This window comes from Cyanidioschyzon merolae, chromosome 8, assembly GCF_000091205.1.
Source record: "Cyanidioschyzon merolae strain 10D DNA, chromosome 8, complete genome".
Classification (NCBI taxonomy): domain Eukaryota; phylum Rhodophyta; class Bangiophyceae; order Cyanidiales; family Cyanidiaceae; genus Cyanidioschyzon; species Cyanidioschyzon merolae.
The window spans coordinates 616,763-629,700 of NC_010134.1; the positions used below are offsets into that span (position 1 = coordinate 616,763).

At 57.4% G+C, this 12,938-nt stretch overlaps 4 protein-coding genes and 1 non-coding gene across 5 annotated transcripts, besides 1 other annotated feature; 2 read left to right on the plus strand and 3 right to left on the minus strand.

Moving 5' to 3' along the window:
• Nucleotides 1–1,711: 1,711 nt before the first annotated feature.
• CYME_CMH240C (hypothetical protein) lies at nucleotides 1,712–1,972 on the minus strand (the record flags this gene model as incomplete). Its single annotated transcript, XM_005536119.1, has 1 exon — nucleotides 1,712–1,972. The coding sequence occupies one exon, from the start codon at nucleotides 1,970–1,972 to the stop codon at nucleotides 1,712–1,714; it is 261 nt and encodes an 86-aa protein (XP_005536176.1).
• A 207-nt stretch (nucleotides 1,973–2,179) lies between these two features.
• Nucleotides 2,180–3,859, plus strand: CYME_CMH241C (hypothetical protein, conserved; the record flags this gene model as incomplete). The annotated part of the gene is made up of 1 exon (XM_005536120.1): nucleotides 2,180–3,859. The coding sequence occupies one exon, from the start codon at nucleotides 2,180–2,182 to the stop codon at nucleotides 3,857–3,859; it is 1,680 nt and encodes a 559-aa protein (XP_005536177.1).
• A 428-nt stretch (nucleotides 3,860–4,287) lies between these two features.
• On the minus strand, nucleotides 4,288–7,566 carry CYME_CMH242C (oxysterol binding protein; the record flags this gene model as incomplete). Its single annotated transcript, XM_005536121.1, has 1 exon — nucleotides 4,288–7,566. The coding sequence occupies one exon, from the start codon at nucleotides 7,564–7,566 to the stop codon at nucleotides 4,288–4,290; it is 3,279 nt and encodes a 1,092-aa protein (XP_005536178.1).
• Nucleotides 5,545–8,928: a sequence feature (possible transcribed region).
• Nucleotides 8,014–9,523, minus strand: CYME_CMH244T. Its single transcript, XR_002461310.1, has one exon. It is a non-coding gene; the product is annotated as a hypothetical transcript (transcript).
• Nucleotides 9,524–9,806: 283 nt separating this feature from the next.
• On the plus strand, nucleotides 9,807–12,710 carry CYME_CMH245C (DNA repair helicase rad25; the record flags this gene model as incomplete). Its single annotated transcript, XM_005536122.1, has 1 exon — nucleotides 9,807–12,710. The coding sequence occupies one exon, from the start codon at nucleotides 9,807–9,809 to the stop codon at nucleotides 12,708–12,710; it is 2,904 nt and encodes a 967-aa protein (XP_005536179.1).
• Between the last annotated feature and the right edge of the window lie 228 nt (nucleotides 12,711–12,938).

Genomic DNA, 12,938 nt, shown 5'->3' on the forward strand with positions numbered 1-12,938 from the left:
ATCCATCGTGGTGCCATGATGTGCACTGCGCGATGAAACCTGTCTATCCGCGAGGGCGAATGGACTTTCTCGTGAGCGCGTCAACGGTGCAAGAACCCGGACATAGCGTGCTCTTCTTATGGTGCAGGGTCGTTGCAGCTGACATCCTGCTTACCGATGTAAGGCATTCGCGCATACGCATACGACGATATTGAGGCGACCAGCAGGATTGTTCTCAGAAACGAACACCGCGTCTCCATGGTTTGCAGAGCTGCACTCTCCATGACTCGCAAGCGCATGATCGACAGATCCCGAACGCTGTTCTCAATGAAGAACAATCAGTTGCAGCGACGGGATGCTGGTCGCGCTCTCATTGCGTTGTACGCTTCCCGTGAAGCGACATTTCGCCCCGATACCGTAGAAGAAGAATTCGTCGGCGATGCAAGCCAACGGCCCCGACGAGCACCGTAAGCTTACCAGGTCGTATCAATCCGGAATCACCAGCGCCAGCCAATGCCTGACCCCCGTGTCGCATGCGGACTCGTATGCAGCCCAGTGCGTTCGTGGCAAATCGTCCCCGAGGGTTGAGGCTGCGTCAACGCAGCGCTCCATGTGCATTCGGGGATCTACTGTATTGGCGGCTTCTCCGGAGCATACCCAGCGCCTCGGAATAGGTGCCGAGCGGCCGCGAGCCCAGTCACCAGGCGATCTCGCGGATGGAGAACGCAGCAAACTGGTGACCCCGGGGGTATGCGACATCGAAAAAGCTCTGCTCCTGGTTGTCGATTCAGACCAGCGTTTGCTCCAAGAGCGCCGCATCGCGTCGAGCTTTTGTCCCCCAGCGCGTAGCTTCCGTTGACATGTCGTCGAGACGCACGCTAGCGCCACTTGTCCGCGACGTGCTTCGCGTTTACGGCGTTTCCGCTGTGCTTCGTACTGGCATGTGTTCCCGCGGACTCATGCTGCGCTGCTTGCAGCAATTCGCACGTCCATGCATACACGAACGTGCAGAACGCGCTGGAACCAAACAAACAAAAACAACGGTTTACATGCTCCAACGAACAGGCTCAGGCTCCGACAGCCCGGATGCATACAAACTGTGTGTCTCTCGCAACGCTCGCCCCGGTCGCCGCTGGGCGCTATGCCTCCGGTACGGCGCTTTGCGAAGTATCACTCGAGTCGTATGCCTTCTCGTCTGGTCGCTGCGCTAAACCCGAACTGTTCAGTCAAAGAGAGCATGACGCCGGGTCCGGTAAAACTCGTAGCGGCCTCTAGCGTACTGTCACGCAACTAGCAACATATCGCTTTTCCCGATCAGCTATATCGCAAACATGCTGCGCAGCTCAGCAGTACTCCAAACGTGCTTGGACTGTCTCGTGACTGCTACGTGGGGCGTGTGTGAAGGCACCCTCGAGCGACTAGCGTCAGGCATCGCTTTCTCCCTCTACAAAAGATACATACGCATGCAAACACATATCCATACGCAACCCAGACCCTCAGACAGTACGAATACACTGGATGAGAGAAGAACGCCCATCGCAACAGGCGCTGCTTTCGGTTCCTCCCGAAGAGCGCAGCCTACGCTGCTGCGTAGCGCTTTGCAGGTATGGTTGCATCATAGGGTCCCGCGTCCAGGTCCTCCACCTCTAAAACTCCACATCGATTCCATTGAACTTTACGCGTAGTTTCCTCGGTACGACGAGAGCAGCTTCTAGCCACCGCAGAGTCGAGATCAGCCTGTCAGAGGTGTATAGGAAACGAGCCTCAGCATGGGAACCTCAGCTGAGAGTGAGCAAACAATTGGTTTGGTTGTCATCATTTCTCGAAACCGCCTGCTGGCAAGCGTGCCACTCCAGTCGCAACTACCAGGTACCTGGCTTGTCTCGACGCAGCGGGCGCACCCGGCACCCGCTGCGTCGAAAGCACCCGTACCTTGGCAAACACCGCGTCCGCCGGTGCGACATCGTCCGGTCAAACCGTCCAACGAACACATGAACCAGTTTTGAGACTAGTGGCAGTAGCCTGCTAGCCTTTGGTCAACTTCGTTGCAGCGGGCCTTTGCCAGCGTTGCCCCACGAACGACACGTGCCCGCAAACACCTCAGACCTTGTTCCGCTTCGCAGCAGTGCCAAGTGCACAGCGGGGGCGTTCCCTGCGTAGACACCGTCCGCGGAACTCCGCTTTGTAGGCGTGTCGCGCTATGGAGCCCTGGTACGCCTCCAGGGGGTCGTCACAGGTCTTTCACCGGCTCCTGGTGCCCTGGCGAGACGAACACGAATGGCTGGAGGTTTGCACCGACCTGGTAAACAGCCCGGCGACGGCGATCGCCTCTACGACCTGGCAACAGGTCCATGTCTGGAGAGCAAGGATGGCACTGCCACCAGCAATAGCGGTGCTCGTGGACGCAACTGGAAGCATGGAGCAGCTGCTCCAGACGTGTGCTGCTGTCGCAGTCGAACCGGGTCCACCGCAGTGCTCTCGGTCGCAAGCGCTCCAGACACAGCGCCTCGCAGCAGCACTGGCCTTGTCGCGGGCAGTGAGTGTGCTTACCGACCGCGTACAACAGCGACACAAGTATGCCCAGTCCGTGGGCAACCTTGCAAAGACGCTGGGAATCCCGGCATTGTTGGTGGAGGTTCGACACGCAACCGTTCACCAAACGTTGCCGTCGGTGGCCGCTCTTGTCGAAGCGTACTCTGCCTGGACAGACTTTGTCCGAACACGTTATATTGAAACACGAAAGCGATCGATCGCTTCTTTCGAGAGCAACCTCCGAGCGCTGGCTCGGATGTGGTACTCGACGAGACCCGTACCGCACCACGGCGAGCAGGGTCCAATGCAGCAAGTCGCAGCGCCTCTGCTGCAGGCACCCGGTACCGCGGATACCGACTCGACAGCTGCTGCCTTTGCAGAAGCGCTCTTGCATCCCTCTGCATACGTAGAGGTGCGCTGGTTCGCGGCACTAGTCGCTCAGCACATGCTAGAGTACGCGCGTGAGACCAGTGCATCGGACAACGCGTTACCTTCTCGCGAGCGCCTCGAAGCATGGTTCCGGTATCTCTGTCCCTTGCATGAAACCTGGCCGCACTTTCTGCCGAGTCTCGTTTGTGCACTGGTAATGGCGCTGAGGACAACCGCCGTGGAAACGGAAACTGCCACAACAGACGCAACCGGGATTTCAGGGGCAACACATTCGCCAGCAACTCCACACGCAACAGTGGTGAGCGCTTCCGTGTGGAGACCAAGCGCTGCGGTGCTCCTCGTGGGACTTTTGGAGACACTGCGAGCGCGTCTTTCACAGGCGACCTCGCTGGAACCCTGGGTCATCGATCACGACTGCCACTGGCTCGAGTGGCTTCTCCATACCCAATTTGCACAAGAAAACGATGTATTACGCCTGTACTGCGAGAGGTGGATCCAACAGAGCCGGGTCGGGAAACGTAGACAAGCACCGCGGGAACGAACAAGTCGCACCCTGAAGAAAACGCCCGCCCTGTGGCATCAGACGAAGCGCTGGCGTTGGCGTTGGTGCTGGTGGTGGCAACACAGCCTTCGATATCGAGCGGCTGTGAGCTGGAAAACGGGCCCTTCGCCGCGTTGGGAGCCCCAGTTCGGGCCCTTGTATGGTGCCTGGCGTCGCTGTGTGAGTTGGCCAACGTGCCCGCTGGGTACGCTTCCCGTCGGTTACGACGCTGCAGCGGTTCAGCGTGGAACCTCGCTGGGGATGTGCTCCGCGGATCCCGCTACCAACACCGTGTTCACTGCGAAGGAGAACGAGCTCGCCCAGCGTCTTGTCCAGCGGACGCTCTACCTGCTCGATGAATACGACCAAGTCGAGCACCAAGCAGGAATGAGCGCTTGCGCGGATGCGTCCACGTAGACCAGCGCCAAGCGCCCAACACGTGTGCCACGAACAGCTTCTTGGCACCACACAGACTTTGGCACCTACTCGGAGATGCTAGGGGCGCGCCTCTGACCCTGTACAGTGGCGTTTTCGACGAAATGCAACACGTTCCCTTGGCGATGATGGACTTCTTCTCAGCGAGCGCACCGATAATGATGCTGGCGTTCTCTCTGCTCCACAGGACGACGCTGGGCGGCGGGCGATACGCTGCAGGTCTCGCTGCATCCCGGAACGCACCCTCTATGCCTCGATCACACTGCGTACCTGTCTCTATACATACCGATCATGCAGCATTCCGTGCTTCAAATGCCTTTGCACGCCCCAGTGACTCGCAGAGGCGTTCTCGATATCACAGCGTATCACTGCTCCCGAGCCTCCAGCTGCATCTCGATGCGTCCACCGCTTTAAAAAATATCGGGGCATTGCGACCAGTCGTAGCGCTGCCTCGCTGACCAGTAGCGCCCGTTGAAGCTCCACTCGATATCTCCGGACTGGGGGTCGCGCTCCGGCTCAAACCAGAGGGGTTTCCAGGGTTTGCCGGCTTGTTCCCGCGCTTTCCGGGCGGCGCGTTGTTTTTCCTCGAGTCTCAGTTTCTCTGCGGTTGCTTTGGAGTAGTCCGCGTTCTCCAGGAACCGCTGATCCGGTCGAAACCGAGAGTCCGTAGGCGGCAACACCACTCGAAGTTCCTCGGTCAACTCGTTCAGTGCAATGGCGAACTGCGTCATATGAAAGGGTCCAGAGGCACCCGGCGGTGGCTCCACCGGTCTTGTCCAAACGGTTTCCGCACGAAGCACCCGCGGTTGATCCCCGAGCGGCTCCTGCAGAAACTCCACCCGGAGCGCCGACAACCAGGAACCCGCGAGCCGCAGAGGACACTCGCGTCCGTCTGCGTCGAAAACTCGACCAGACACCGAACCGTATGTGTCGCGTGATCCCCAAAAGGCTCCAGTCTTGGTGAGTTTCACCACACACCGGTAACCGTTACGATGGTTCACAAGCACCATTTCCCCGTAATTATCGATCCACATCTTCCCCACGAGAATGTTATGGACACAAGTAGTCGCTTTCCGATATGTGATGTGATCGTCAAACTCCGGAATATGTACATGGCACTTGCCATACGGGAACACCTCAATACTCTTACCCCAGAACTTGTTGCGCACCTCACAGGTAGTGTGGTAGACCCAGCGCTTGTCACGACCGACGGCATACGAGGCACTTACCGGCGGATGATGGCTCACTTGTTCACAGAGGACGCGAATGGAGGAGGGTTCCGGCGTCACGAATTCGAAGGTCTCCCCCAGGAGCGGGTTAAAGGGTTTTCCGGTGCGACCCAAAGTAGAAGCGTAGTGCGACACCGCAAACGCTGCCACCAGGAGCAGACGCAGTGCAGGGTCCACGGTTGCCGCAGCGCGATCCAGGAGCGCTGCACCCTCGACATCCTCGACTAATCGTTGTAAGAAGGAAATGGGCTCATTAAACACCACAGGTATGGAGATACGGGAGAGATCCTTTCCGACAGCGTCTTTGAGAATGCTCCATAACGAAGGTTTCGGTGGCGTCTCGCTATCTGAAATAGGAAGGCGCCGACGCGGCTCACGAGGTATCGTCACGAAGGTTTCGTTTTGGGGCACTACTACAGCGGACGCACAGCTGCTCGAGGTCTCGGTAACAGCCGATGACGTCGACGACTGGAGCTGGTTATCGGCGCTCGCTGGCGGCTGCGTCAACAGGTTTGCTTCGCACAAGTTCGGCGAACGACGACGGGCCTCCGTGCTCGCCCGTCGGAGACGTTCCAGCACACGCCAAGTGCGCTCGGCTAGTGACTCACTCGATGTCGGTACCCAAGAGGGGCGTATCGCCGACGAGCCTGGTGTGAGGCTCGTCGCCGATATGCCGGCTTCGACTCCGGTCGCTTCTGTGGCGGTTGCTGTGGACGGGCTCGACCATGGCGTCGACACGACACTACCAGAGCCAGCATCGAAGAACTCATCGGTATCGCCTGTGCCATCATCCGTATCCGCGACAGAAGCGACGTGTTGACTAGGTGAACGTGACCGGTCGTTGGTTTCCCATTCAGGAGACGCTTGCGAGAACCATTCGATGCGTTCTAGTTCCCGTAGAAGAGCATCTAGTTGGCGTTGGAGTGCTGCGCCCTCGGCTTCTGCTCTAAGAGCTCGCGCCCTCTCCGCCACAAGGCGATGTCGCCAGAGAGCCCCGTCTGACTGCAGCACATGAATACACCATGTGAGCAGCTCAAGAAGCGCGCTCAGCACAGCAACCACATCGTGCGTACCACCGGCTGACTCCGTGGACGGCTCTTCATTCCAGAGGCCTTTCACGAGAACGTGCAACAAGTCCGGAGGCGATAACTGGGTTACCGCCTCCCGTACATGCCCTTGAAATCGCACCAGCTCGGCAAGCAGCTCCTCACGAGCCTGACGAGCTTGCAGCGTTGCCTCGTCTTCCTCACCGAACTCTCGTTCCAGGCGTGCATCCTCGTCTTCTTCATCGTCATCCTCGTCGGTGGCTGTGCGATCGGCTTCAAGTTCCCCGCGACTACCCGGAGCACTTTCCCGTGAAGCTGCGACAACGACACCGGGAGTTGGACTTCGCTTGCTGGGTTGCCCGTTAGCACCCGGCTCGGACCTGCTGCTGTGGTGCGCATGTTCACTCGGTGGATGATCTCCGGCCGAGGGGTTCGCGTCTCCGGGGGTATCTCCAACTGCCTTCAGTCGTCGTGCGGCCGCTCTTCTCGCCAGGCGTTCAAAGTAGCTCTTCGAACGCAGTAATGCATCGAGCCACTGTTGACACAGGTCATTCGATTCGGCCCGCAGATGGTAGATCTGAGTCCCCGTGTCAATGATCAAACGCGATAACTCCGTATCGTGGCGAGTGATCACTGCCAGCTGCAAATTAATTCGCCCTTTGCACGCTCGTTCAACCTCTGGTGATTCAGGAGCATTCCATGAACCGAAAAGTCGACGCGGTGACAGCAGCGATGCCACACCCGGAGCGTTCGGGTTCCCGGAAGCTGCCGCGTTCGACGTAGCGCTAAGAGCGTGGGCCTCGTCTGCGGCTCCTGCGTGAGCCGTGCGTTCGACGTAGTAGCTGAGCACACCGTTCTCGAGGACGAAGAGTCGACGTTGCCATCCCTTGAGGTAGTTGGTCCACTTGTAGAGGTGACCTTCCATTCGCGGAACACCACGAAACGGCAGGCGATCGGTTTTCGTGGACTTTAGCCTTCTGCTCGCCGGCTTGTACTCGTCTTTATCCGCTGCTGGAAGCAGTGACTGGGGCACAGCGTGTTCGGTTACAAGTGTCGTTTCCGTTGGTTCAATGGATGCTTCCTGGGCAGTGCTGGGTTGCACTGCAGTCCCTGGATCCGTTTCGCTCGCAACTTCAGCCCCAGGCACGCTGCACGTTTCTCTTTTTGCCTTTTCGTCATCCATTTTTGGACTTTTTCTACTAGCGCCACATTCAGCGTCTGGTGCACCGCCACTAGTCACAAAGAGACCCTTGTTGTCGTCGACGGCGTTGGACGCGGGCGCCGGCACCAGCGTCGACTGCGCTGCTCGGTGCACTGGAGTCAGCTGCGCTAGGTTTTCCTTCGTCAACGTTCTTTCGCGAGCATTCGCATCTAGAGCGTGTTGTTCCTGTCCTAGAAAAGGGTCCCGTTCCATAGTGCCCAGCCGGGGTCCACGCTGCGACCCAGGTCCAGCTGCGTCGCTCCCGTCCAAGGGCGTTGTGCGTCGAAACGGCGGCGTTTCTAGGGACAGGCCCGCTGGCGCTTTCCCGTACGCTCGCTAGAGGCTTGCTTCTGGGGTGTGTTCCGCCCGCAGCTGGGTATCATGAAATGCTTTTTCGCCGTTTATAGCAGATGTGTTCAAAGTTCGTTCATTTGGAGAAAAAATATGAGAGAAAGGTATGATGATGATTGTGGGGGGATTCTTATGGACCGTCATCGCCATGTACCTGGAAAAAAATCGGAAAAATCCTCTTCTCGCCGAGCATCGAGCGAAGAAGAGCAAGTGACGAGGTCGCAGACCGGACACAGGCGAGAAAAGGTGTTTTTCCCGACTGGACAACGTCGAGAGTGTCGTGATACAGCGGGCATGAGTTCGAGAGATCCTCGCTAAGATGCGCTCAACCAGAGGCAGAGCACGCCTACGTTTTTTATGGCGAGCAGGCTTACATCCCACAAGCTTCAAGTTTTCCATCTTTTTCTTTCAAGGCAAAGCGCCGCGGTGTAGCAATTGGTGCGGCTGGATCGACGCGGAAACGTTTGCCGCATTGACCCTAGACGACATGCATTCAAGCTTTGGGACCAAGTTCACTGAACCTGTCGTGCCAGCGTATCGATTATGTTCGAAAGCCAAGCAGTCCCGGCTTTCTGGGTATCGGTGAAAAGATATTCCATACCGGCATGCTTCCGCTCGTATGCTATGCTTCCAGAGGCTCCCGCTTCCTCTGCCCTCTCAGGAATGGACCTCAGGCTCGGACTGCGGTCATCAGAGCGAGCGCTTCCAGTGGAAAGCGTTTCATCGCTTTGCACGAAGGGCGCATAGACGGATCGATACTGCCAGAGTCCGTCTTGAAGCTGGAGTCTAATTCCAGTCCACTTTTCGTCATGGATAAGATCGCATTCCAGAAATTCTCCAATGAATGGAACAGCACGCGCTTGCGTGTGTTGTGGAGGGAGCACTCGCCAAGGAGATCGTCAAAAAAGAAGCCCGCGTTTGCAGGGCATCCGGCACACGACACGAAGCAGGGCATCGGGCGGAGCCCTGTGTGTACTCGTCAAAAGAACGTACCGAGCGGTGAAGAAATCGTTCGCGCGCCCCCGGGCGCTGCGCCGAAGAGAGCGTACGCTGGACGGACGGCAACATCTTACCACGATCAAGAGGCAATGCTCGAAAGGGCGCACGAAACCCTTATTCAATGAAGATGAAGATGGCAAGCGAAGCATAGATCGCACCCACCGGCTCTGCGTCAGATACGTGGGCAGCAACTAGAAGCCGCGGAATCGATAGGTAAACGCTGCCATCGACACGCTTGGACTGCGAAAAACGGAGCCGAAGCGTGAGCCCGGCGTCAGTAAATCCCGGAGATAAGAGATAGAGAGGAATAGCGAGCTGTCGCCTTGAAAGTACGCAGAGGCTAGTTCCAACGACAACGGAACCCGACCCGAACTTTATCGCACACGCACGAGGAGTCTATGTGAATGCGGTCCGTTTCATTCCAACAAGAGCGTCCTTGTCGCTGCGTTGCAACAGGCAAAGCGCATTGATACCGTCGACGCAGTGCGGTGCAATTTCTCTCAGGTATCACGAGCTAAATCCTTAAACAAAGCGCATATCTCGTCGTCCGGGTTCTGAATCTCAAGTACCCATATCCGAAGATTGAAGATCAAAGCATGATTCGAGCTTGGTCAGCTTAAAGCGGCTGCGAGACACCAGCATGCTACGCGGTCGGAAGCGCGCTACCAAAGCTCCCAGCACGCTCTGCGCACTACTGAAACACCCTCCGTGCCTTGCTCGCATTTCTGGCGGAGCAGGCGCCTGTCCAAACCAAGTTTCTCGGTGTGTCACATGCTGCTGCTGCTGCTGCTCACAGCGTTGTAGACGTGCTCGAACACAGGACGCAGCAGACGAACCTCGCATGCCGTGGGCACAAGACGACATGCATAGTATGCTTGACGTACATGTTGTATATAATAGTACAGATATATATTACTTATTATATTAAATGAATTTAATGCACATAAAGGACACCACGCAGGCAGCAGCTGCCCCTGCGGCTATCGCGGCTACCGAACGCACCACTTCAGACCGTGCTTGGGGCTTGTACTCAGGAAATTGCCCTGAGTACCCGCCAACGATCCGTCGCTTGTCCGGGGCCAGGACCAGACTGAACGGTGCTCATGGACGTTGGTGTGGAATCGGCTGCGGTACGTCGCTCGGTGCGAACAAGGAAACGCTCGCTCCGAGCTGAGGAGGCCGCACTCGACGAGGAGCTCCTCCTGGAGCACTTGGACGACGATATTGAAGACATTTTACGCTACGGTCACGATGAAGATGAAACCGAAAACGATCTAGACTATGAGGCCGAATTCGTTACCGATGAAGCCGACGGCAAGGCCGTGCAACGTCGAAGCCGTGGGAAAAGACGCCCCAGCGACGCCGACACCGACCGCTCGGCTGTTCGAGACGCTGCAGCTGAGCGACGAGCGGCAGTCCTGCAGGCTGAGAGCGATGCCGCGAAAACCTGCTTTCGAGTTCCCACGGACTTGGCGGAGATCGCAGCACTCGAGCAGGCGCAGCTGGCAACCGGCCTTGGCGTTGACTACGCTCGTGCCTTGCACCTGAAACCGGACCATGTTCAGCGCCCCATTTGGGTGCTACCGAACGGACGAATCTTCCTGGAGGCCTTCTCACCACTCTACAGACAGGCGAGTGACTTTCTCGTTGCCGTTGCGGAGCCATATTCCAGGCCAGAGTGGATTCACGAATACCTCCTGACGCCGTACTCATTGTACGCGGCGGTGTCGGTTGGCCTCGAAACCGAGGCCATCCAAACCGTTCTAGAGCGCCTGAGCAAGACTGAACTACCGCTTTCCGTTGTCAAACTGATTGACAAGTGCACGCGCACATACGGCAAAGCGAAACTCGTGCTTCACCACAATCGCTACTATGTACAGTCACCGTATCCCGAGGTACTGCGCTTCCTGCTCCAGGATGAGCAAATTGCTAGGGCACGCGTTCAGCCGGCAGAGGGTGCGGAAGAGTTTGGTCGGATACGTTCAGAGGCGCTTGCTGCTCAAGCCGACGTGCTTCCATGGCAGAACAAACCGCAGCATAAGGAGCACGAAGCGGAGAAAACAATGGCTCGCGAGCAGCTCATTGAACAACTCGAGCGGCAGCTCGAGGATGACACCGCCAACACCAACTCCAACACCAGCATGAGCACCACCAGCACCGACGATGAAGCGGATCTGCGGTTACCGCAACGACCAACCGGGACCACTGGCAAGCACGCCACTAGCGGAGGACGAGCCGGGCCCAAGTTTTTATTATCATCATCATCATCGCAGGCACCGCCACGAGACGATGAGGAAAGAGCGTTGGCAGCGGCTCGTGAGCTGGGCCTCGACGCAACCATGTTTGCGGAACAGACGCGCTTTCGAGACCTGCTCTCCTTCGAAGTTCATCCCATGGAGGTAGATCAAGTGAAACGACGCTGTCTGGAGCTGGACTACCCGTTGCTAGAAGAGTACGACTTTCGGAACGATACCGTGAACCCATCCATTGTGATCGATCTGAAACCGCAGACTCGTATCCGCCCGTATCAGGAAAAGTCACTGGCGAAGATGTTCGGGAACGGACGTGCGCGCTCAGGTGTCATTGTGCTGCCCTGTGGAGCCGGCAAGACGCTCGTTGGAGTAACCGCCTGCTGCACAATCAAGAAGACGTGTCTGATTCTGTGTACCTCGGCGGTATCGGTGGAGCAGTGGCGACACCAGCTGCTTCTCTGGAGTACCATCGATGAACAACGCATCACCCGTTTTACAGCAGAGCAGCGACCAAATGTGCTTGGTGATATTACCATCACCACATACACCATGGTAGCGTTCGGCGGTCGTCGCTCGTCCGAGTCCGAGCGGCTTCTACAGCAAATCCGTGAACGCGAGTGGGGCCTCATGATCCTCGATGAAGTGCATGTAGTACCGGCGAACATGTTTCGCAAAGTGCTCGGTATCGTGAAAGCGCATTCGAAACTGGGTCTCACCGCGACGCTGGTACGAGAGGATCTCCTCATTACCGATATCAACTTTCTGATCGGGCCGAAGCTCTACGAGGCCAACTGGTTGGATCTGCAACGTCAGGGCTACCTGGCAACTGTGCAGTGCGCGGAGGTCTGGTGTCCGATGACGGCAGAGTTCTACCGCGAGTACCTGCAACGAGGTTCAGCCAAACGTCGTCTTCTGTACGCCATGAACCCTACCAAGTACCGTACGTGTGAGTTTTTGATGAAGTTCCACGAAGCGCGAGGCGACAAAGTCATCATCTTCTCAGACAATATATTCGCGCTGCGATACTACGCGACGCTCCTGCGTCGACCTTTCATCTACGGACCGACTTCACAGACGGAACGAATGCGCATTTTGACGCAGTTCCAGCGGAATCCTGTCTGCAACACCATCATGTTAAGCAAAGTTGGCGACACTTCGATTGACTTGCCGGAAGCGAACGTCATCATTCAGATCAGTGGACAGTACGGCTCACGTCGCCAGGAGGCACAGCGACTGGGTCGTATTCTGCGTCCCAAGCCGCGACCCGATCAGAACTTTAACGCATTCTACTACTCATTGGTGAGTACCGACACCAGCGAGGTGTACTTTGCCGCCAAACGACAGCAGTTCCTAATCGATCAGGGCTATGCCTTCAAGGTCATTGCGCATATTCCCGAAATGGAGACCAGTCCGAGCACCGGCATGCCCGACAAGGAGAGCGAATTGAATGCATTGGCGGCAGTTTTGGCTGCAGAGGATGCCGAAGGTGCCGATACCTCCCTGGCCGATGAGCTGCAACGTCGTCGGCTAGCGCAACTGGCCAACGCCCCGGTACCGAAAGCTCGTCGCGTTGTTCACACCAGCACCCAGAGCTTGACGGGTGCCGGCAACCTGCTCTACGGAGAGTTTACGCACGACGATGCGGTGCCAGCGGCAAGCGTGCCGCCCATGCTTGAACGGCGCGTTGTTCAGCATCCTCTATTTCGAAGACGTCGTCGACAACAGGCAGCTGCAACGAAACGTGCAAACGACTGAGGCACCGCAACCTGCGTTTGCACCGGTCGTCTGCACCTAGTCAGCAAGCTCTCCTGAATTGCACGGCTTGTCGGGCGCGACTCGGGCCTCTCACATGTTCGCTCTGCGATAGGAGACGCAGGCGCGCGGACATAAGCACTGGTGCATGTAAAAACCTCCGGCGATACACAATGCGCTTCTACCCCAGTATGGATGCTACGCGCTGCACCATGAGAGTGCTTCGTTTGG